At 40.2% G+C, this 25,195-nt stretch overlaps 2 protein-coding genes across 2 annotated transcripts; one reads left to right on the top strand and one right to left on the bottom strand.

Annotated features, from left to right (window-relative positions):
* Positions 1 to 207: 207 nt before the first annotated feature.
* Positions 208 to 17,818, top strand: LOC127662607 (epithelial cell-transforming sequence 2 oncogene-like). The gene is made up of 21 exons (XM_052153875.1): positions 208 to 598; positions 673 to 785; positions 939 to 1,101; positions 4,181 to 4,433; positions 9,619 to 9,734; positions 9,972 to 10,087; positions 11,054 to 11,150; positions 11,250 to 11,418; positions 11,616 to 11,744; positions 12,639 to 12,731; positions 12,897 to 13,073; positions 13,931 to 14,034; positions 14,119 to 14,250; positions 14,343 to 14,548; positions 14,638 to 14,785; positions 14,885 to 14,958; positions 15,029 to 15,185; positions 15,299 to 15,364; positions 16,242 to 16,330; positions 16,525 to 16,697; positions 17,675 to 17,818. Exons 1-21 carry the CDS (start codon positions 416 to 418, stop codon positions 17,803 to 17,805), a joined length of 2,889 nt encoding a protein of 962 aa, XP_052009835.1. The 5' UTR covers positions 208 to 415; the 3' UTR covers positions 17,806 to 17,818.
* A 206-nt stretch (positions 17,819 to 18,024) lies between these two features.
* Positions 18,025 to 24,785, bottom strand: LOC127662611 (Golgi resident protein GCP60-like). Its single transcript, XM_052153880.1, has 8 exons — positions 24,331 to 24,785; positions 22,967 to 23,108; positions 22,568 to 22,708; positions 21,657 to 21,815; positions 21,167 to 21,332; positions 20,602 to 20,782; positions 20,079 to 20,351; positions 18,025 to 19,452 (listed from the first exon to the last, which is right to left on the bottom strand). The coding sequence occupies exons 1-8, from the start codon at positions 24,554 to 24,556 to the stop codon at positions 19,238 to 19,240; spliced, it is 1,503 nt and encodes a 500-aa protein (XP_052009840.1). The 5' UTR covers positions 24,557 to 24,785; the 3' UTR covers positions 18,025 to 19,237.
* Between the last annotated feature and the right edge of the window lie 410 nt (positions 24,786 to 25,195).

The following is a 25,195-nucleotide window of genomic DNA, read 5'->3' as shown; positions in this document are numbered from 1 at the left end:
CAACATGGAAAGATTACACTCGATCCAATTCGAAATATTTAAAAAAGATTACTCATTTAATCACCTCGGACAACATTCGTCATTTATCCAAATCTACAATTAGTTTTCGCGTGAAGGAATTTGCAGAGGCAGCAGCGCTCACTGTTATTGTGTCTCCAGGGAGACGAGGCTGGAAAGGAGCCGCGACTGCCTTGTTCACGAGATTTGCTCAGAATGCCAACTAGTCTCAAATCAATCATTCGCACTCATATATCCTCACAACATTTATAGTCATTTCGGAGCACATTGTCATGTAAGACAAATATGCACGTCACCTATTTTATCTACAAACCCAAAGAAAGAAAGATAAATATATTTGGATTATTTTAAAGGAAGAACCGCCGGTAAGCGACCTGCAACTATATGAACAGCCAGAATGACGTCTGTGGAATTCAGAACTCATCATAAGTCCAAAAACCGCGGGAATGATTGTATTAATCATTGGCAGATGAAGGTAACTGACAACAGACAGTCGCACGCGGACGGGCCGCTCTCTGATGGCGCCGGAACCAGATTCAGTGCATGGACACCTGTGACGAACAAAGCATGTAACCAACAGGTTAGAGGTGTAATATATGAACTAACAATTTATTAATTTGTCTGGAACTACAGTTAATTAAAATAAACCTGCAGCTCTTTCAGGAAAGAACAACTCTCATCCTCCACTGGTTTGACCTGTGGACAGATAGACAGAGGAAGGAATTTATCAGTCAGCTCCTGAGAAGATGTTCCAAATCCCAACTCAAGTAAATTCCAAACACTTCATACTGTCTGATATGGAATGATTTTCCGGCCATAGTCTGATTTTACAAGAGTCTTAATGTATAATTCACACTTGTCATGATTTAGACTCCAGTCAATACATTTTTAATGAATGTGTTATTTTTTTACGAGTTCAGGTTCACCAGTGACTGTTTATCAGAAGCAGTCCCCATCACTCAAATGGACTTCACAGCTGTGCTGCCTCGCTTTTTGTCTCTGTACATTATGTCATTTCTCAGTCCTCGAGATATCTGTGCTGCAGCACAGGTGTGCTGGCACTGGAGGTTTTTGGCGGAGCAGGTAAATATGCACGACACTGTTTCTGACAAGGCATGGGCCAGAGAGGGAGCCTGAGAAGTGAGAAACTATGGAAGCGATTTTTTTGTTTCTTTGTTTGTTTTTCAACTGCTTTATATATATATATATATATATATATATATATATATATATATATATATATATATATATATATATATACACTGGTGGCCAAAAGTTTGAAATAATGTACAGATATTGCTCTTATGGTAAGAAATTGGTACTTTTATTCACCAAAGTGGCATTCATCTGATCAAGTCAAGTGGTTTTTATTGTCGTTTCAACCATATACAGTTAGTACAGTACACAGCAAAACGAGACAACGTTCCTCCAGAACCATGGTGCTACATAAAAACAACAACGGACCAACACAGGACCACATGAGACAACACAACAAAATAAAATACCTATATAAAATACCTATATATATACCTATATAAAGTGCACATGCAAACATGTGCAAAGTACGGGACATTACAACAAATTATTGACAATGAACAGGACAATAGACAGTGCAGCGCCGACCAGTACTCAGTAGTGCAAAAAGATGACAGTTTCTAAAAACGTAAACATAACATACTATGAGATAGTGTTCTATGCACATAGCAGTTATTGAGGTAGCAGACAGTTATAAAGTGACAGTAATTAAAGTGCAACTCAGGACACGTGTGTGTGTGTGTGTGTCAAACCAGTCTCTGAGTATTGAGGAGTCTGATGGCTTGGGGGAAGAAGCTGTTACACAGTCTGGCCGTGAGGGCCCGGACATGCTTGGTACCTCTTGCCAGACGGCAGGAGGGTAAAGAGTTTGTGTGAGGGGTGTGTGGGGTCGTCCACAATGCTGGTTGCTTTGCGGATACAGTGTTTTTTGTAAATGTCTTTGACGGAGGGAAGAGAGACCCCAATGATCTTCTCAGCTGTCCTCACTATCCTCTGCAGGGCTTTGCGGTCCGAAACGGTGCAAGTCCCAAACCAGGCAGTGATGCAGCTGCTCAGGATGCTCTCAATAGTCCCTCTGTAGAATGTAGTGAGGATGGGGGGTGGGAGATGTGCTTTCCTCAGCCTTCGAAGAAAGTAGAGACGCTGCTGGGCTTTCTTGGTGATAGAGCTGATGTTGAGGGACCAGGTGAGGTTCTCCGCCAGGTGAACACCAAGGAATTTGGTGCTCTTGACGATCTCCACAGAGGAGCCGTCGATGTTCAGCGGAGTGTGTTCACCTTGTGCTCTCCTGAAGTCAACAACCATCTCTTTTGTTTTGTCGACATTCAGGGACAGGTTGTTGGCTCTACACCAGTTCGTCAGCCGCTGCACCTCCTCTCTGTATGCTGACTCGTCTTTCTTGCTGATGAGACCCACCACGGTCGTGTCATCGGCGAACTTGACGATGTGGTTCGAGCTGTGCATTGCTGCACAGTCGTGAGTCAGCAGAGTGAACAGCAGTGGACTGAGCACACAGCCCTGGGGGCCCCAGTGCTCAGTGTGGTGGTGGTGGAGATGCTGTTCCCGATCCGGACTGACTGAGGTCTCCCAGTCAGGAAGTCCAGGATCCAGTTGCAGAGGGAGGTGTCCAGGCCCAGCAGGTTCAGCTTTCCAATCAGGTGCTGGGGAATGATTGTGTTGAATGCTGAGCTGAAATCTATGAACAGCATTCGAACGTATGAGTCCTTATTGTCTAGGTGGGTGAGGGCCAGATGGAGGGTTGTGGCGATGGCATCGTCCGTTGAACGGTTTGGACGATACGCAAACTGTAGTGGGTCTAGTGAGGGGGGCAGCTGGGTCTTAATGTGCCTCATGACGAGCCTGTCGAAGCACTTCATGATGATGGGTGTAAGTGCGACGGGACGGTAGTCGTTGAGGCAGGACACTGAAGACTTCTTTGGCATGGGGATGATGGTGGTGGCCTTGAAGCACGTTGGAACGACGGCACTGCTCAGAGAGATGTTGAAGATGTCGGTAAGAACATCTGCTAGCTGGTCTGCACATCCTCTGAGCAATATGCCAGGAATGTTGTCTGGTCCAGCAGCCTTCCGTGGGTTGTATAGTATGTATTAATAACATGAATCGTTATTACAATTAGATTTTCTTTTACTTTAACTAATTGAAAGAGTTTTCATAAAAAATTCAATTCTTCCCATAACCTGCACCCCGAGTCTTCACTTTACTGTTGTACATGAAACTGATGTTGAGCAGGTAGAATTCAATGAAGCTGTCAGCTGAGGATATGCGAGGTGTCTATTTCTCAAACTTGAGACTCTGATGTACTTATCCTGTTGTTTAGTTGTACATCTGGCCTTCCACATCTCTTTCTGTCCTTGTTAGAGCCAGTTGTCCTTTGCCTTTGAAGACTGCCGTGTACATGTTAGTATGAAATCTTCAGTTGTTTGCCAATTTCAAGCATTGTACAGCCTTCATTCCTCAAAACAATGATTGACTGATGAGTTTCTAGAGAAAGATGTTTCTTTTTTTTGTGCCATTTTTTACCTAATATTGACCTTAAGACACACCAGTCTATTGCATACAGTGGCAACTCAAAAACAAACACTAAGACAATTTTAAGCTTAATTTAATGAACCAAATAGCTTTATACCGTGTTTGATTATTATCAAATTATTATTTTTATTATTAATGGCAAGTGATTTTCTTGTACCAAATTAGCAATTTAGCATAATTAATCAAGGACAAGGTGTTGGAGTGATGGCTGCTGGAAATGGATTCTGTCTAGATTTTATGAAAAATTACTTTTTTCAAATAGTGGTGGTGCTGTTTTTACATGTCCTCACTATACTTTGTGATCAGTTGAATGCCACTTTGTTGAAATAAAGTACCAATTTCCTTCCAAAACCGCAAACCCTATACATTATTCCAAACTTTTGGCCACCAGTGTAGATACATATATATGTGTGTGTGTGTGTAATGGGGCCTTTAATTTATCAGAGAGCATGCTTTTAGCACATTCCACTTTTACCCATAAATTGTTTCTGAAAGTCACCTTAAAAGAAAATGATGGTCTCTGAATTGTATCTGTTAACCCACTGTTTATTTGTGCAACCTCTATGTAATTTTCTAGGACTGCCTGTGGTCTCCAAAGTGCATTCGACTGGGCTGGTTTCTTCCCTACAGTCCATCAGACAATGAGTATGGGGCCTGGAAAAGGCATTATGTAGCCTGTGCCGCCAGTTTGGATATTCTGACTCCACGGGAAGCTGCAGATATCTATGGTACCTTGAATGAGAGTTTAACTGCACCAGATGAGCAGGAGGAGCTATGGAGAGAGCACATGATAAGACAAACTATCAGAGAGAAGATAGCAGAGCATAAAAGTGAGTGCCAGGTTTCCAAAGTTACATGCAGCCTACAACATGTCCCTTAGGTCAAATGGCCTGTCACTGAAAAGAAGATTGGAGAGATGAAACAAATTATAATTATGTTTGCTTGAAAAAGCCACCATACAGTTATCTGATAACAGTTGTCTTACTGTTATCAAAGTCCCTTTCAAGGAAAGTCAGTCCACTTGGCTGCCATCTTTCGACACTCCCTGGCATGCTGGCCATCTACAGTTGAAGTTAGAAGTTTACATACAACTTCAAAATACATGTAAACTCGGTTTTTCGCAATACCTGATATTTAATTGTAGAAAACATTCCCTGTCTTAGGTCAGTTAGGATCACTACATTATTTTAAGAATGTGAAATATCAGAATAATAGAAGAGAGAATGATATATTTCAGCTTTTCAGCAGTCTTTCATCACATTCCCAGTGAGTAAGAAGTTTACAAACACTTTGTTAGTATATGGTTGCATTGCCTTTAAATTGTTTAACTTGGGTCAAACTTTTTGGGGAGCCTTCCACAAGTTTCTCACAGTATGTTGATGGAAATATTGCCCATTACTCCAGACAGAACTGGTGTAAATGTGTCAGATTGTAGGCCTCCTTGATCACATACTGTATGCTTTTTCAGTTCTGCCCACTCATTTTCTATCGGATTAAGGTCAGGACTTTGTGATGGCCACCCCAATACTTTGACTTTGTTGTCAAAACAAATACTTTGACTTTGCTTAAACCATTTTGCCACAACTTTGAAGGTATGCTTGGGATCATTGTCCATTTGGAAGACCCATTTGTGAGAGTTTTAACTTCCTGGCTGAAGTCTTGAGATGTTGCTTCAATATATCCACATAAGTTTCCTTCCTCATGCCATCTATTTTGTGAAGTGCACCAGTCCCTCCTGTAGCAAAGCACTCCCACAACATGATGCTTCCACCCCCATGCTTCACAGTTGGGATGGTGTTCTTCGGCTTGCAAGCCTCACACTTTTTCACCCATATGGCATTTCTCCAAAAAGTAAGATCTTTGTGCACTTGCAAACTGTAGTCTGGATTTTTTTTATGGTGGTTTTGGGGCAGTTGCTTCTTCCTTGCTGAGCAGCCTTTCATGTTAAATCGATATAGGACTCGTTTTACTGTGGATATAGATACTCGTCTACCTGTTTCCTCCTGCATCTTCCTCCTGGAACTTTGCTGTTGTTCTGAAATTGATTTGCGCTTTTCGCACCAGACTATGTTAATCTCTAGGAGACAGAAAACGTCTCCTTCCTGAGTGGTATGATGGCTGCGTGGTCCCATGGTGTTTATACTTGCGTACCATTGCTTGTACAGATGAACGTGGTACCTTCAGGTGTTTGGAAATTGCTCCCAAGGATGAACCAGTCTTGTAGAGGTCTACAATTTTTTTTCTGAGGTCTTGGCTGATTTCTTATGATTTTCCTATGATGTGAAGCAAAGAGGCATTGAGTTTGAAGTAAAATCTAGCAACAATACTATCATACATTTTGCATCTTTTTTTTATTTTATTTTTTTAAAGGCTGGTGTGTGCTAATGCAGGCACATTCTCGAGTAGATTGACAGGCGATTTCTATATCTAAAAGCTGATTGGCTTGTTTACCTGTAAGGCGGAACTACCTTTTTTACAACTTGGCTTTTCTGACATAGGTTGCCGATGTGTGTCTTCTCTAATTGATCAGACTTATCGTTTTTCCGAAGTGGATAGAGAAATATCCCAAAAATCCCATAGACTTACATCTTGCTAATCCAGGCGCGGTAGCACGCAGCGGCCACTCCGGATCCACAATGGTGCTATTTTTGTTAAAAAAGCCCGACTTTTGCAACACATGGACATCGGAGCAACCGGTGTTCGTGTCTACCATCGCCAGACACTACTGAAATATAAGACTCATGCAAAAACCAAGCTGCATGATGACCTGCAGGAGGCGCTACACGTACTCGGCTTGCTGCGGAGACCAGGCCTCCAGCCCTCGGCGTCGCCTGATGCCATTCAGCTAGACGGGCTCGCCTCGTTTCGTGCCGACAGAAATACAGCTCTCTGCGTTAAGACTCGCGGTGGTGGCTTGTGTGTTTACATCAACACGGAATGGTGCAAGAACTCTATGCTAGTCTCTAGTTACTGTTCATCGCTGTTGGAGCTTGTGACTGTTAGATGCAGACCTTTTTATCTACCACGGGAATTCACCACTGTTTGCATAACCGGAGTTTACATTCCCCCCAGCGCTAACGCTAAGGAAGCGCTCTGTGAACTGTATGGGGCTATGAGCGAACTGCAGAACGCTCACCCCGACGGACTGTTTATTGTCGCCGGAGATTTCAACCATGCAAATCTCAAGACAGTGCTCCCTAAATTCCATCAGTATGTGGACTTTGCAACGAGAGGGGCTGAACGCTTGATCTTGTTTACACAAACATCCCAGGCGCTGCACGGGCGGAGCCCCGCCCCACCTCGGCTACTCAGACCACATCTCTGTTATGTTAATTCCAGCATACAGACCGGCTAGTCAGACGCACAAAACCGCTTCAGAAGCAGGTGAAAACCTGGCCAGCAGGAGCCATCTCTGCTCTTCAGGACTGTTTTGAGTGTACTGACTGGCACATGTTCAGGGAGGCTGCAACATATGGCGATTCTACCAACTTGGAGGAATACACAGCATCAGTGACCAGCTACATCAGCAAGTGCATTGATGATGTCACTTTCTCCAAGACCAGCACCACACGCTCCAACCAGAAGCCGTGGATGACTGCGGAGGTGCGCACGCTGCTGAGGTCCGAGACTCCGCCTTCAGAGCAGGCGATAAGGCAGCCCTAAGAACAGCTAGGGCCAAACTGTCACGGGCAATCAGAGAGGCAATGCGCGCACACGCCCAGAGAATCCACAGTCACTTCCAGGACAGCGGTGACACGCGGCACATGTGGCAGGGCATCCAGGCCATCACCAACTACAGGACAACATCAGTTGCCTGTGACAAAGATGCCTCCCTTCCAGATGCGCTGAACGACTTCTACGCTCGGTTTGAAGTGCAGAACGACGTGATGGCGAGGAAGTCCACCCCTCCTCCCAACGACCAGGTGCTCTGTCTTACCACGGCAGATGTGAGGAAAACTCTACGTAGAGTCAACCCACGGAAGGCTGCTGGACCAGACAACATTCCTGGCAGAGTGCTCAGAGGATGTGCAGACCAGCTAGCAGATGTTCTTACCGACATCTTCAACATCTCTCTGAGCAGCGCCGTTGTTCCAACGTGCTTCAAGGCCACCACCATCATCCCCATGCCAAAGAAGTCTTCAGTGTCCTGCCTCAACGACTACCGTCCCGTCGCACTTACACACATCATCATGAAGTGCTTCGAGAGGCTCGTCATGAGGCAGATTAAGACCCAGCTGCCCCCTCACTAGACCCACTGCAGTTTGCGTGATCGTTCAAACCGTTCAACGGACGATGCCATCACCACAACCCTCCATCTGGCCCTCACCCACCTAGACAATAAGGACTCATACGTTCGAATGCTGTTCATAGATTTCAGCTCAGCATTCAACACAATCATTCCCCAGCACCTGATTGGAAAGCTGAACCTGCTGGGCCTGGACACCTCCCTCTGCAACTGGATCCTGGACTTCCTGACTGGGAGACCTCAGTCAGTCCGGATCGGGAACAGCATCTCCACCACCACCACACTGAGCACTGGGGCCCCCAGGGCTGTGTGCTCAGTCCACTGCTGTTCACTCTGCTGACTCACGACTGTGCAGCAATGCACAGCTCGAATCACATCATCAAGTTCGCCGATGACACGACCGTGGTGGGTCTCATCAGCAAGAACAACGAGTCAGCATACAGAGAGGAGGTGCAGCGGCTGACGAACTGGTGTAGAGCCAACAACCTGTCCCTGAATGTCGACAAAACAAAAGAGATGGTTGTTGACTTTAGGAGAGCACAAGGTGAACACACTCCGCTGAACATCGACGGCTCCTCTGTGGAGATCGTCAAGAGCACCAAATTCCTTGGTGTTCACCTGGCGGAGAACCTCACCTGGTCCCTCAACACCAGCTCTATCACCAAGAAAGCCCAGCAGCGTCTCTACTTTCTTTGAAGGCTGAGGAAAGCACATCTCCCAACCCCCATCCTCACTACATTCTATAGAGGGACTATTGAGAGCATCCTGAGCAGCTGCATCACTGCCTGGTTTGGGACTTGCACCGTTTCGGACCGCAAAGCCCTGCAGAGGATAGTGAGGACAGCTGAGAAGATCATTGGGGTCTCTCTTCCCTCCATCAAAGACATTTACAAAAAACACTGTATCCGCAAAGCAACCAGCATTGTGGACGACCCCACACACCCCTCACACAAACTCTTTACCCTCCTCCCGTCTGGCAAGAGGTACTGAAGCATTCGGGCCCTCACGGCCAGACTGTGTAACAGCTTCAAGCCATCAGACTCCTCAATACTCAGAGACTGGACTGACACACACACGTGTCCTGAGTTGCACTTTAATTATTGTCACTTTATACCTGGCTGCTACCTCAATAACTGCTATGTGCACAGAACATTATCTCATAGTATGTTATGTTTACATTTTTAGAAACTGTCATCTTTTTGCACTACTGAGTACTGGTCGGCGCTGCACTGTCTATTGTCCTGTTCATTGTCAATAATTTGTTGTACTGTCCTGTACTTTTTGCACATGTTTGCATGTGCACTTTATATAGGTATATATAGGTAGTTTATATAGGTATTTTATTTCGTTGTGTAGTCTCATGTGGTCCTATGTTGGTCCTTTGTTGTTTTTATGTAGCACCATGGTCCTGGAGGAACGTTGTCTCGTTTTGCTGTGTACTGTACTAACTGTATATGGTTGAAACAACAATAAAAACCACTTGACTTGACAGAAAGTTCAAACAGGCCAAGACACTGTCACAGAATGTTTGTGATTTCAGACTCCAACTGTCTAAGGCCTGTATTAACTTTAAACTTTTAAAACCAGGTTTTGTCAAGCCAACATCAAAGTTTATCTTGACAAGCGTTACCCATCTAGTTGTGTAATAAAAGCAATATGTGATGTTTTCAATTCATAAAAATCATCTCAATGTCTTTAAAATGGTGCTAATAATGCCAGTTAGTCAGATAGATGTTTTGGGCATCACATTGCTTTGACTTTTTCCACAGAGGCTGCCTTGAAGACCAGGAGAGCGTGGTTAAACCCCAGTAAATTGGGCACATCAGTCACCGGAACCATTCAGAAGCATCCATTGAGTCTTACTGCTGCTCTTCTTCATATAGGGGTGAGTCATTAACTAATGACAGTTTAAAGCAATAAAACTGAAAGACAAATACATTACGTGCTGTCTTTGGTACAATATTAATACTGTCTGTGATGGTTGTCATACATTGTCTCATCTTCATGTTAGATCAGGATAAAGAAAAGCTCCATATTGAATGTATAAGTGTAAAGTCATATTATTCTAGAAAATATTCAGAAAACAGTGTTGAACATATTGTTGGATGTTTTTCTTATATAGGAAGAGTGTCGATTGAAAAAATCACTTTCTAGTGTGGAAACACAGTTTGGTTTGACCATAAAAAGTACTCTTGAGAACACATATGCCACCAGTTTAGTGAGAACTCCATCTATGAGGTCAGTAAAGCTGTTTATTGGTGGATATTTCAGTTAAAGGGCACCTATTATGCCCCTTTTCACAAGATGTAATTTAAAACTTGACGTCACAGACATGTGTCTGTGAAGTTTCAGCTCAAAATACCCAACAGATCATTTATTTTATTATACCATGTTGAAAATGGCAATATTTGGTTGGGGAAAAAAAACAAGCTGTTTATGTGTGTGTGTCTTTAAATGCAAATGAGCTGGTGCTTCCCGACCTGTATCCAGAATAGGGCGGAGTTTTGACATCTCTGCTTCAGATAACTAGACATGACAGCGAAAATAGTGGTGTTCAGCCCTATATGTTTGAACCGGAGTCAGACACTGATGAGGGAGAGACTCCGTCAGAAGTAACAACTTTGAAATGAACCAGGAATATTCCGAATGGTTATTTGATCAATTGATTTATTTGTTGTAGAGTTTTTTCAGCAGGTTGCAACGATTGATGGGCAACACACACACACACACATACTGTTACAACGTTTGCTATGCGCTATAGCGAAACAACACAAACATGTCCTGACGTGACTTTGTACAGAATCTGCGAACGGCTTGTTCTGAGACAGTGCTTATGATTAATGGGAATTAAAAAAAAGGACTGGTGGATTTTTAGCATTATAGGGTGGTCTGTGTTCTGCAACTGCTTTCGGGTCCTTGAACGTATAACGTGCGAGTAAGGGGAGGCGGTGGACTTTCTGGTGACCTCCTAGGGTAAGATGGTGCCCCCCTAGTGGGTTGATGCCCTACGCAGACTGAGTAGTATACGTGTAGGGAGCGGCGGTACTGCACACTGCCAACACACATTTATGTTCAAACACCATGCAAAAGGGAATTTTGCATAATAGGTCCCCTTTAATTGTCACATGCATCATATTTAACAACATTTTTGTTTAATTTGTCTAAAATCAATAATGGAAAAATATTCTGGAATGTGCTATATAGATTTCCTTACAGTTCACTCTTCAACCGACCTGCCAGGTCCAAGTATTGTCCTCTTCCACACTTCTTACTTGTGTCATCCAAAGTTCCTGGATATGAAGTAAGACACTAAACTTCAAAATCTGTAGTACAAGACACTCAATTCAATCTCCTTTTGAATTGTAATTAAAACCAAAAAATCTCAACATTATACTTCTAGTTGCTGCTGGCTGCTGTGCAAGTGTCTGTGCTGGTTTTACCATATGACTCACAAGGAATTACATTGGAGGCTTTGCTCTTTCTTGTGGAAAGGGCACTCCAGGGCAAGATTATACAAAGTGTTGGCATCCTAGCAGAAGGAAGCACAGATGAGATAAATCTCACAGAAGGTAATTCTTTAGAAATTGATTAATTGGGTCTGAGGTCAGCTCTGGGTGGTGTCATTGGTATGGTCTGTTTGAAGGTTAGATATATTATCTGATCAATGAAAGTGTAATACTTGATCTCATTTTACTGGGCAAAATTGTACTCGTTTATTTTTTTTATTTAACACCAGTGATCTAGTAATATTTACTTTTATCCTCAGGACTTAGTATCACTGAGAAGACAGTGCTGAAGCCATGTGTAAGGGAGTTCTGGGAAAAACTGTGTGGCTGGGTAGTTCCTGCTTCAGAGGGAGGCAGTCTCAACATCTTTGCTCCCCTTGCTGCTTCAGGTAAAGTGTCATTGTTTTGTCCTATGCAGTTTAAATAAATAGTTTATGCCAAAAAAAAAAAAGATTCTGTCATCATTTACTCTTTACCTTGTTCCAAACTTGTGTTTCTTTCTTATACGGAAAATAAAATTGCACATGATAGTGACTCACTTTAATGCTTATAAAAGGAACCAAAAGAATCATAAAAGTAGTTTATGCATCTCCAAGTCCAACCAAGTCTCACAGAATAAACATTACTCTAACAAAATTTTTGCAAACTGAGTTTTACATGCTGCTTTCAACATTTTGCTGCAGTTTCCTGGTGAAATGAACACTAGAGGTGCCATGTAAAACTGTGAATTTTATTCACTATCACACAAATCACTACTACAGTGGCTGATTATGAGTTTATAAACACTTTTTTGACCTATTACTCACACACTGCTATTTTATGATATTGGTACACTAACTCTAATGCATCATTTTGAAAAACTATATATTATAACGCTTGTATTACAGACCCATTGTTGGACTTTGAACTGGAAAGGCCACGATTCGAACCCAACTAAGGATGCTCAAATCAAAAGTGAAACTAAAACCATAGTGACAGAAGCAACATGAAAAATACGAGGTTGCTTCTGAAAAACAATTACTTTTTATGACATATTTGCTTTTAAAACACTATTGGTTAGGTTTAGGTGTTGGTTTAACTTCTCATTCATCTTTTAGGACACTATTGGTTAGGTTTAGGCTAAAGGTTTAGGATAGGGAGGTATGTTTTATTCATTAAAACAAACCTTGTCTGATTACTGCATCATTTCACTTGTTTTTGGCACTGCGGTTCCATGGAAAGCAACCTGTAAAAATGTATGTTGATGTCTTCTATTCAAGTGCTGTTCTGTTTTGATCGTTCAGTTTCAGGGAGGGCGCTGATGAGGAATCTGTCTGCTATGACTGGTCTGAATGTCAGAGCTCCCACAGGGATCTGTACAGGCTCCTACCAGCACAGTGAGTTATACAAATGTCTGACAATAAATATCTGTACTGAAGTCTTATAGAATAGGTGCCATGTAAAGAATGGAAACAGTGAGGAAGGGTAAAATTGCCATATGGAAAAATGTTAGGGTTGAATGTTGTGAATGCTAAAAAGAAACCTTTTCTGATTTGTTCTAGTTCTTAGTGAGTGGTCCGGGACAGGTGAGTTTCCTCCATTGGTGTATCTGCATGAGACCCTTCTCCTGAGCTGGTGCCGGCAGGCAGAGTGGATAGAGGAAGCCTGTAAACAACTGCAGAAACAGCTTGGACCGCAGATGCACTTTCTGTGTCGAGAGATCAGGGGTCGTATTCTAGGTAAGTCAGAGATTTAACTGTTTTAAAACTTTTAAGGAATTGTTCACCCAAAATTTAAACTTCTGTCATAAATTACTCAACCTTGTATCGTTCCAAAAACTATATAAAATGTTTTCTTTTGCAGAGCACAAAATGTTTTTTGAATATTCTCTTCTCAATAAGATGGCAGTGGATAGTGTCTTAAAAAAGGACCCAAAAGTATCATAAAAGTAGTTCATGTGATCATATTTCAAGACTTCTGAGGCAAATGAAAACTACATTTAAGTGAAATTCTTGACATCTGTTGCTTCTCTATAATGAAAACATGAATGCACAATAGAAAAATTACATCAATTTCAGGTTGTTTCTCACTAATCCCTATCGTATGGCTTCAGAAGACTTGGAATATGATGCACAAATCACATGGACTACTTTTATGATACCGCTGGGTCCTTTTTACAAGTAGGTATAACTGCAGGCCGGAGATCTCCAAATGGGGGTGGAATCTCCTAAATAGGGAGTGATTTCATTAGAAAATTGCGCCAACTCCAAAAGGGGGCGACACCTCCACAGAAGGAGGTGTTTGCTGGTGATTTGGAGCTCCTGCTAATTTTTGGAGCTCTGTCTGCAGCTATACCCTTCTCCCTTTTTAAGCTTTAAAGTGAAGCTCTATCCACTGGAACATAAGAAAGTTATATGGGTTTGGAATGACATAAAGGTGAGTAAATTATTACAGAATTTTCATTTTTGGGTGAAATATCCCTTCAATGACTGTAGATGATTATGTGATAATGCCATCTCTTTCATAACATTTCACATAGCTTTGTGCCCATCCACATTTGATTGAATTCAAGCCATTTTCTTTGTGTCCTCGAAAGGTCTGCTGCTGTGGGACCATATAAAGATGCCTGTCATCTCCCTTAAATCTGAGGTCATACAATGTTTGATTCAGGGGCTAGTGGCACTGATGAACGAGTCTCCAGTAAGCTTGAATCATTCTGTTAACATACTTTGAATTGCTGCATTTACCTGAACCTGATTGGTTGTTTTTACTGTTGTGCTATAGGATGACCCCTTGGAGTTTTTGGGACACTTTTTACAAAGATCTGTCAAGGGTGGTTTGAAGAATACTGACCCGTGGTTTCTCACAGAAAGCACTTCATCTTATATCATTAACCCCATTGCAGAGTCTACAAGGGTTAGTGTTTCTGTTGTAAATCATTAATTAGGTTACACTACATGTCCTCAGTGGTTGACAATGTGTGCCTTATTCCTCTCATTTACTTTTAGGGCTTGATGAGTGATGCAGATGGGCGCAGTACTGTGTGCAAAGAGCTTTTGAATAGTGAGAGAAATTTTGTGAGGCAGCTTCAGGCAGTGGCCACAGTTTACTACAGTCCTCTAAGAGCTGCACTGGACTCCAACCGCGCCATTATCAGCTCTGTCAGTCTCATTACAATCTTCTGCCCTCTGCTGGACATTTTGGAGGCAAACAAGTAAAATACTTGTCCTCATACTTTTTTCTTTTTAATACATTTTGTTTCTTCCTGTTTTGGAACTCTGCCCTTCAAAAATGGTCTTCTAGTCTTTTTCTAAAGGAGCTTACTGAGAGGTGGGAAGAATGGGGTCCACAGCAGTGTGTGGGTGATGTTTGTGTCAAGTTCTGCACCAAACTACGGGCATACACTAACTTCTTCAACAACTATCATACCATTCTCAGAACCATAGACAAGGTAAGTCTCAGTTTTCACTACTAATAAATATCTCACTCCTCTCTGCTTCATGCTTTTTAAGGAAGAAGCATTAAACCTTGTGTTTTGTATGCTTTGTAGTGCAGAGAGATGCTTCCAGTATTCCGAACCTTTCTGAAGAGACACGACAGGACCCTTGCTACCAGAATGCTGAGGTAAAGTTACAACAAATACATTTTTAACAGCCATAAGGATGGCTTAGATAGAACTTTATCTTATGTCCAGTCTTCAGGAGCTGTTACTTGCCCCATCTGCACGGGTGGAGGAGTATGTGACATTGCTTCAGGCTATAATGCTACACACACCACCTGAGCACCCCGACTACACACAGTTATCATCTGCACTCAACACACTGATGACTTACAGGAGTTTCATCCATAAGGTGTGTTCAGAGATAACACACAACTGATGGTGCAGTGCACAGTGTCATTTGCATGTTTACGTCCATGCAAACTAGAGCTTAAAATATTTTTTTTGTTTATTGTTCACTCTCAGTTGAAAAGGAGCCTGAATAAAGACTTGAGAATCCTGGAAGCACAGAGCACAATTCAAAGCTGCCCAGTAAGTTGCATATGACTGTACCAATTATTCCTGACACAGATTAGGTTCTCAAATGGCACATTAAAGGCCAGGAGACAAGTTTAGAACAGTCAACAGAAAAATGTATGTGGTGAAAAACTGAGCATTTATGGGTGAATCACACAAAACCTGTTCAGCTCATAATCTTATAAGAACTCATGGACCTTTTTTTACCTTCAATCTAGCTAACTTTTGTAATTTTTTAATTATGTTGTGTTAATGTTTAACTTTATACTTCGTATTACCCTGGAATTTGTTAAAAAAAAAAAAAAAAAAAAAGAAAACACGAGTTAGATGTAATGAGGTGCAATATACAGCTTCTGAACGTGAGAGTAAATTTGACAGTTTCTCTCTTCTGACTTTTGTATCCATTGCTTTCTATTTTTTTCTTCATTTTGATAGTTGTGGAAACGTAATGGTGCCATGTTTATTTTGGAGCAAATGTGTGAGCAAAAATTATATTTTCCGTGGTCTCCCATTCACCACAATCGAAGTTAACCCTGCTTTTACTTCCTTCTTCTAAATCCCGGAAGTGTGAAAAGGGTCCTTTATATGTATAATAATGAATAATGAAGCCTGTTTTAAGACCATTAAGATTTGAATTGCAATGCTATTTTCATGACAATGAAGCTGTTATAAGACAATAAAAGTAAAGAATATTTAATGGGAATCGCCTTTGAAAATATTGTGATTTGGGAAAAAATAAAATGTAAGGCATGTAATGGTGAGGCTCTTAATGGTACTAAAATTGGCTTCAATCTGCTTCCTTTTTATTTTGAGGTGAAATATTGCCTGGATGTGTTTTGTTTTGCAAAATTACAAATATAGTATAATAACACTATGTTTGTTCTGTTTTTAGAATTTGTTGGAGGGGAGCAGATACTTGATCACCACACAGGATGTGGCATTACTGACATGTCTAAATGGAGACATTGCTGCCTCTCTCAGGTACTGCTGTTGACCTCAGAACGAATAACAGAGGAAACAAAGTGTTTCTCCAACCATTTTCTGTATTCTCATATCAACAAACTCAGTATGTCAAAGTCTATAAGAAATGGAATAGTCTATTAGCAAAGCACTTTTCCTAATCCAACCTCACATTCCAGGAATTCAATATATTTTCATTCTCTTTCTTTTCTCAGGATGTATGAGCATGTGAGTGACCTGGGATTGTTTCTGTTTAATGATGCTCTTGTACTGACTGAGAGAAGTGTCTCAAATGCACCATTTTGTCTGGCAGTGAACACGACTCACACCTTTCTGGCCTCCATTGCTCTGCATTGTCTAAATGTTTTGGAAATCACAGATACAAAGTGTATGTTACCACATAATACAATGTGCAGATCTCTAGAATGAGTTGTATTTTAAACTTGGTAATAGTTTTCTTCATCTAAATATTACTATTTACACATGAAGTCATTAAAGGAATATTCCGGGTTATATTACAAGATAATCTCAATCAACAGCATTTGTGGCATAATATTGATTACCACTATTATGTATTTCGACTCCTCTCTCATTTTCTTTCTTTTTTATATTCTCCCAATTTCTAATGCCCAATTGCAGTTACTCACCTCAATCCAGGTGGTGGAGGACAAGTCTCAGTTGCCTCCGCTTCTGAGACAGTCAATCCGCGAATCTTATCATGTGGCTCATTGTGCATGACATCGCAAAGACTCACAGCATGTGGAGGCTCATGCTATTCTCTGCGATCCATGCACAATTTACCACGTGGCCCATTGAGAGCGAAAACCCCTTATCACGACCACGAGGAGGTTACCCCATGTGACTATCCTCCCTAGCAACTGGGGCAATTTGGTTGCTTAGGAGACCTGGCTGGATTCACTCAGCACGCCCTGGATTTGAACTCCCAACTCCAGGAATGGTAGTTGGCGTCAATACTCGCTGAGCTACCCAGGCCCCTGCCACTTTTGCAACTCTGTTGCCATGATGATGTAATATCAACAAACCCAAAAATGACTGTAAAAACTAAGATTTAAAGAATGTAACAGCTCAAATAATATATAAGTTTTAACAGAAGAATTAATGTAATTGCTTTTATAAAATTATAAGCTACACAAAACCATGCCAAAATGGGTCCCATTCCCTTGCATTGTAAGTGCCTCACTGTAACCTCGATGTTGGCTTTTTTAAAAGAAAAGGATGAGTTGAACTTAATGTTTGTGGTAATCCGCACTGCGTCACAAATGCTGTGGTTTGAGCTTAACTTTTATTCAACACAGAATGTTCCTTATTATTTTTGAAGTTTTTAACCTAATTTTATCTCTTCAGATGTTCAGAATGCTTTTCAGCTGGAGAGCCCAAAGCGTCAATGGAGTTGTGCTACAGATAGGGAAGAAGACAAGATAAGGCTACTGTCTGCTTTACGCAGTGCTATAAATGCTGCTATTACGCGTAACTAAAGATGCACATGGCAATACCAGTAAAAAGAAACTACTTCTAAAAATATACACTGAATGGAGGTATTTCATTACATTCTGCATATTTTTCCATTTGTTTTAATACCAAGAAAAAGCCAATTCAGTTGGTATGATTGCCTTATATTGCATAATAAATATTAAGTATGAATTAATGCAATATAAAAACAACTTGTGTCTGTTTATCTTTGAACTTACTTTTAATCAATGGGACAATCATATATGGACATTTAAACATAATTCGCATTGTATTTATTGTGTTTTACCTGCACACTTATCTATAAAAGCATTTATTTAAGATAAAATACACTAAATGTTACAAATTTAGATTGCATTCTGAGATCTACAGATGAACACTCAACACGTCCAGTTATAAATGGGACAGTAAAAAAGTTTATACCAAAAATACAAAGGCAATTAAATATGCAAAAGATCTATTACCATGCCAAATGGTTACATCTTGCTAAAGATTAGCTGCCACGTGAGAAAATTTAATTTTTTAATTATTTTAAGACAAAACTATCCTGTTTAGTCTAATCTTCATTTCTGAGGCTATAGACAATATATTCTCCATCAATAGTGTGCAAAATTTTGGGTCATGCGTAGTTTCGCACATACATGAACATCCACATATATTGTACTAGTAGTTGACTGTGTTAGAGCAAATGTCTGCTTAAGACAAGAGAATACACAGAACAGTGTACTATCACCCTTATTAGAAATGATGTTATAAACTTGACATCTTGGAATATTAATAGGTCTGTGCAAACATTTATAAGAACTATTAAATTGTTAATCAACTTTAAAACAGCTAATAATATCATGTTCCAACTCCCCTAACATATAAATGAAAACAATCATGTTTAAGATGAGATTAAGCCTTCACATAAACAGTCAAAATTATTAAATGATATATTGTTTTGACCCAATCAATAACCCAAACAACAATAAAAACAAAAAAGGTGCAATATCACCAGTTTTAACTTTCAGTGGACCCATAACTTACTTTTAAAACTTTAAAGTGCTTGAATCCATCATATCAGTTCAAACAATCAAATTTTACCCTTCCTTCACTGACTGAACAAATTAAATATGAAAAGATATTGGGAAAATAAACTATTGTTCCTTCATGGGAAACAATACATATTTTTTCAATATATTACCAAAACAGGATTTGAGCATTTCTCAGCAGAGAACGCAAATACCTTTGTCTCCGAAACAGGATCGATGTACAACAAGAGTACTTATTGAACATATTTGGTTTAAGTTACTCTCCTTAAGCAGGTTGTATTTCTCTTGATCCAAGAATGTTTTTATTTTACTGTCACCCAAATCAAAAACTCAACATAATAAAAGGCAGAAGGGCATGTGAATTCAGCACCTGGTCGTGCGAGACATGCTATTGTCTTAGTGATGTTTATCTGGTGTAATAAACTCTGTAATGGACAATCTTTGGCCTCCAGAGGGAGTAAGAATTGTCAAATTTCAGAAGGTAAACTCCCTGGCCAGGATATTGGTGACTGCCTGCATAGACTTCCTCATGGCTGTCCCGACGGCAAACAGGAACCACTTCATTTATCAGTGGAAGTCTGTTCTCCTCCGGCTCTTTCTCTCCTTCAGCCTGTGTTGTTCCTGAATTAATGATCAAATCAAATTAATAATGGATATGAAATACTATGAGTTTCTGTAAAACTTCGATAAATGCTTAATGTATCTTATTAATTATCAGGGAAAATGCTAGAAAACTGAAGGAAAAATCATGGAAATTTCTATAGTCAATGCATTTTTTTTCTCTAATTGAGTGGTGGTGGCATAGTGGGCTAAAGCACATAACTGGTAAGCAGATGGTTGCTGGTTTGATCCCTACAGACCCCACCATTGTGTTCTTGAGCAAGGCACTTAACTCCAGGTTGCTCCGGGGGAATAGTCCCTGTAATAAGTGCACTGTAAGTGGCTTTGGATACAAGTGTCTGCCAAATGCGTAAATGTAAACGTAGTGCTGTCCAATTTGTTAGTGAATTATTCTTTTGAGTCTGTAATTTTCAATGAAACCGTCGAACCAGTTCACATATCATCCTTCCACTCAAAGTACAGCCCAAAAATGATGTCGTAATGATCAGTAGCCAATAAAAAAAAAATCCAGATCTAATGATCACAAATGACCCTGGGAACCCTGATGAACGCAAAGCTGTTAAATAAATAAACTAAACTAAACCGGTACTGTGTTTTAGCTATGTCAAAGAAAACCACTGTCTTACCTTCTTTAGTTTCAGTAGCAGCTGTCCCTTCATTATTGTTGCTTGGTGACATGGTCAAGTCCTTCCACTCAAAGTACAGCCCAAAACCGATGTCGTAGTGATCAGTGGCGAATTCCCAGAAGAGGTGTGAGCCATCCTCATGAGTGGGCACTCGTACGGTCAACATCTCCCCTCGGCCAACTGTGATTACAGAGTCCTCATCGTGCATCACCTTCTCCTTAAACTCTCTTATTTGAGGCCGTGTCCACATAGAGGGAGCAACAATAAGTGTCTCTGCATTCATTCACATAAAGAAAGACAGCAGGTCTTCAACAAAGGCCACTCTTGTGTACTTATAACAAGCAGTTAACCATTAAAGTTGGTGTTTCACACATTATTAACACCTAAGAAAAAACATATTTTGTTACTTATTATGACACAACCATAAATAAACCTAAAATAGGTTGATAAAGATATGTTTTCTGAGTATCCGAAAATGTGTTTCTTTGTCACACTTCAAAGTAACTTGGAAGGTCAAACATACCTCCTGGTTTTCCTTCTAAACACAAACGGAAGGCTTTTGAGTCCGTCTGCTCTTCCTGATTCTCCAATGAATTTGATTGGTTGCTTAGATCGCAGGTGGACACTGCATCTCTTGAGAAAGGAGATGGAGCCTCTGGTGTTTGAGTCTCACCTGAGTTATCTTGCTTGTTTTGTAAGGCCATCTGTACACATGAAAATGTTGAGTAGTGACCAAAGTGTTGAAATCATAAACAAAAAGCCCAAGAACAAAATCCTGATCTATAGTTGATTTGTTAGGTTGTCACAGAACATCACCACAAAAGCTACTCATCCAATCTTTTCAACACAATTATTGATGAAATTTAAGCATACCATGTACCCAGGTTTCACTCCATGTCAAAAGTAACATTGTTCATTCACAATTTGTTTTTGCCAATTAAGATTTACAGTTGCCTATAAAGCCTACCTACAGATTACCAATATGACACAAACATTTTTGCTGCCTTAAGTCTAATTAGAATTCACAGTCACAAATGAACAACGTAATACAAAGACCCAGGACTTGACACTCAAATTGTACCCATTACCTGCTGCTGCAAGCGGAGGGCCTGCTGGACATATTGTTGGTAGTGCTGCTCCTGTAATTGTTTGATGAGTATATGCTGTTGTTCTGGATTTTCTGGATACTGCTGTTTGGAATACTGTTGAAACTGCACTTCCGTTTGTGCATTCAGAACAGCCATGATCTGCTGTCTGTACACACATACGTGCATGGACAACACATGATAAAACATTTTCAAAACAGCAGCAGTCATACCCACAGAACTGACACAACTGACCACTGAAACCTTAGTTATAAATTTATAAAAGTTTTGTTTGATATTCCTCATGCTCAATATATATTTTTTAAATGATGGTGACATAGTTCCACATATTTGCTACATTAACAAATGCATAATAAGTTAAACAGTGACAATGTATTTACTTATAAATCTATTTATAATTATAATTTACTTTGAATGTCAAATGTTCAAGTCTCAGGAAAGTGAAACTCAATGTTTAAAAACAGCAACTCACTTCTGCTGCTCTATCTGTGACCTCTCTGCCTCTTCTTTTCTCCTCTGTTCTTCCTCCCTTTTCCTCCTTTCCTCTTCTTGTTTCCGAAGTGCTTCTTCTTCCAACTGCTGCCGTTCCTGCTCTTCTCGCTCCAGCCTGACACGCTCCTCTTCTTCTCTTCTACACACACACAGAGAGAGAGAGAGAGAGAGAGATAGATAGAATGACAACCTGGAAAAAAGACTTCTTACTAGTCTTAAAGGGATAGGTCACCCAAAAATGAAAATTCTCTCATCATTTACTCACCCTCATGCCATCCTAAATGTGTATGACTTTCTTTCTTCTGCAGAACAGGGTTAGGGTTAGGGGTTCGTACAAATGACAGCTCTGTAGGTCCATACAATGCAAGTGAATTGTGGACAGACCTTTGAAGCTCCAACAAGTATATAAAGGTAGCATAAAAGAAAATCCATACTACTCCAGTGGTTAAATCTCCACTTTCACATCCACCATTCTTCTCTTGATTTTTGACGATGGCATTCTTTGTGCATATCGAAACCTACTGGTTGGGGCTGGTTAAAGATGGAGATTTATAGTAAAAAATTACTTCTATATTGATCTGTTTCATATCACTTCTGAAGACACTGATTTAACCGCTGGGGTCGAATTGACCACTTTTCAGTGCTTTTTGGAGCTTCTAAGTTCTGGCCCCCATTCAACTGCATTGTATGTACAGAGCGGAGATATTCTTCTAAAAATCTTTGTTTGTGTTTAGCAGAAAAAAGAAAATCATACACATCTGGGAGTGTATAAGTAAATTATTTATTTCATTTTTGGGTGAACTTTCTCTTGAATGGATATGCTGGCTGTAGCATTTCTTCAACACCTACTGGTACTTCACAAGTAACTTTAGGCACTTAAACAGTACTCACTGTCTCCTCTCTTGTTCCTCCTTCTCAATCTTGTGAGATGTGACATATGGAGCAAACAGACCACAACAGCAGTTCAGCAACTTCACAAAGTCCTCCATGGCATCCTCTCTGGCCATGCTGCCTAGTTGTAACCATTCTTTCCTGTGATATGCAGTAAAAAATGCTAAATAAACTGCCAATACACAGCGATGGCATCTACAATAAGGCTGTGCTAGAAGAAAAATATTCCATCCTGTATTAAACCCAGTCAAGTTAGAGATCAAACTTGCCTATATTGTTTTTCTTGCATATTACACTGAGATGATTATTATTGTATGTTATTATACAGTCATTACATTCATATTAGTCACAAAAATATTTTTTTGGTTTGTTTGTTTTAAAAGGTCCTCTTCAGATTACCTTCTGTCATTTCCCAGTACGTCAAAGAACCCAATTTCTGGACATTCCATTGGGTTATAAGGGCCAAATGTGATTTGCTTATGCAGAGCAACCAAGCGGAGGTTTTCTTTATAAGTTGGATGGAAGGCCTTCCCATTCATCTCTACATGAAACAATAAAATGTTAATTATTTGAAGCATTGGTGGAAAAACCAGCAGTAGCCAGTAGCTTTTGGAACATAGTAGCTGGTTTAAGATGGTCATAAGCTGGTCATGAGCTAGTCCAAGCTGGTCATACCAGCTCAAGCTGGTTTTAGGAAGATGGACCAGCTTATGATCAGCTTATACCAGCTACCATGTTCCAAACACAGCTACCAGCTTAAGATAGAAAGTTCTCTCTGTGCTAATGTATTGAGACACCCCAATTCATCTCAATCTGATTTATCTAAATATTATACTAAATATACAAACAAACACAAATATATATATATATATATATATATATATATATATATATATATATATATATATAAATGTATATGCATTATAATGTTTAACCCTTGTGCATCAATAAAAAAAAATTCCATGTCAAAAAACGTATATATTAATATTATTTTCCACTTTCAATACGTTTTTTAACCAACATCAGTCCTTATCATAACTATCAAATATTCATGTATTTTTAGTATTTTAACCCTTTAAATTCCAGTTTTGTTAAATGCCACTGTTGTTTTTTACACAAACACACAGACACACACATACAAAACACACTCTGACATCCATACCAACACCCACACAATTTTAGCTGCATCATTTCTTCAACTGGCCTGCAGTGCTCTAAAATACAGCAAACAGAAAATAAGAAAAAAGCATGTATTTGCTCCATAGACTAAATATGAGAAAAATGGCGCCATCTGGTGGAAAATATTAAAGAAATGTAATTTTGGATTTTACCATTCATGATTTTATACTTGAATGGCACTGGGATCAAATATTGCAGTTTTAATGGGTTTTAGTTGGGACATTTTTGTCCTTAATGTCCTGATAACTATTTTAGATGTATTATAGTAACTGAGGATAAATCTATAAAAATTCCCCCCAAAATATACACCTGTGGCAAAAGGTATACCATTGGCATTAACACAGCCAAAATTATCGAAAAAAACAAAAATGAAAAAGACAAAAAAGTCCCGAAGGTCGCACAAGGCATAAACAGAATTAGCTGTGAATGGCATTTTTCAGTTCCTGGATGGGTGGGTAAAGGGACTTGTCTTTTGCACCATTAAAGCGGCAGACATGAGATTAAAAGCTGTACAAATTTACTGGCTACAGAGAACAAATATGAAAGGAAAAGTGTAGCTTAAGTACAACTGATCAGTTCTGTACCTTTAAAGAACTTCAGCGCAAGTCTGAAGAGCTCCTCTAAAGTGAAACCCCAGTTTCTCTCCAAACTCCAAGACCTCTGGTGTTCTTCAACGTTCTCACACGATTTATGGTCTTCATCGTTGTTGGGCGGATGTATGTCGGTCTCAATGCCGTTCTCACAGGTTTCCTCGGTCTTGTCGCTGGCATCGAGTGCTGTGTCCGTCTCCTGCTGTACTTCAGCAGCCATCACGACAACCTGCCGCCGCGGCTGTTGCTGTTGTCACAGGTGGCCACGTAGCGCACTAAAACGCCTCTCTTCCGTGTATTCCCACCGGAAATTCCGTGATATTCGTATAATGTTCTTCTCATTTAAACCGCATTAATTTTGCGCGGGGTCTGAAAATGCGCAGGAAAAACGCGGTATGCTCTACGGTGAATCTCGAGTTTGGTTTCGTGTTAAAAATGCACCGCAGCATTTAAACATTACCTGTGATGCCGTCACTGACCTGACTCAACCGGTCGTAAAGCAACTGCTGAACCTCATTTCCCTTCCAAATCCTACCAAAAGCAGTAATATTTTTGCCATTTCCCTTAACCTTAAAATTGTACTTTATTGCACAAGGTTTGACAAGCCAGATAAATAAAATAATTTAAACAAGAAAGTTTCATTTCTACACGTCAAATACATGCGACAGGAACAATACATGCTAGTTAATTAAATATTGTTCTGATACAGGTATTACATTCTGGTCAAATTAACTATTAATTATATGAAGAATGATCCAAAAACATTTGGGTTTTCGCTTCCATCACACTACTGAACCAATATGTCCATTGAACAGTCTATTGTTTTTATTCAAATTAGCATGAATGAAACAAGTAATAG

The sequence above is a fragment of the Xyrauchen texanus genome, chromosome 22 (genome assembly GCF_025860055.1).
Source record: "Xyrauchen texanus isolate HMW12.3.18 chromosome 22, RBS_HiC_50CHRs, whole genome shotgun sequence".
NCBI lineage: Eukaryota > Metazoa > Chordata > Actinopteri > Cypriniformes > Catostomidae > Xyrauchen > Xyrauchen texanus.
The sequence above is the reverse complement of the archived record's forward strand: the minus strand, read 5'-3'. Positions and strand labels throughout refer to the sequence as shown.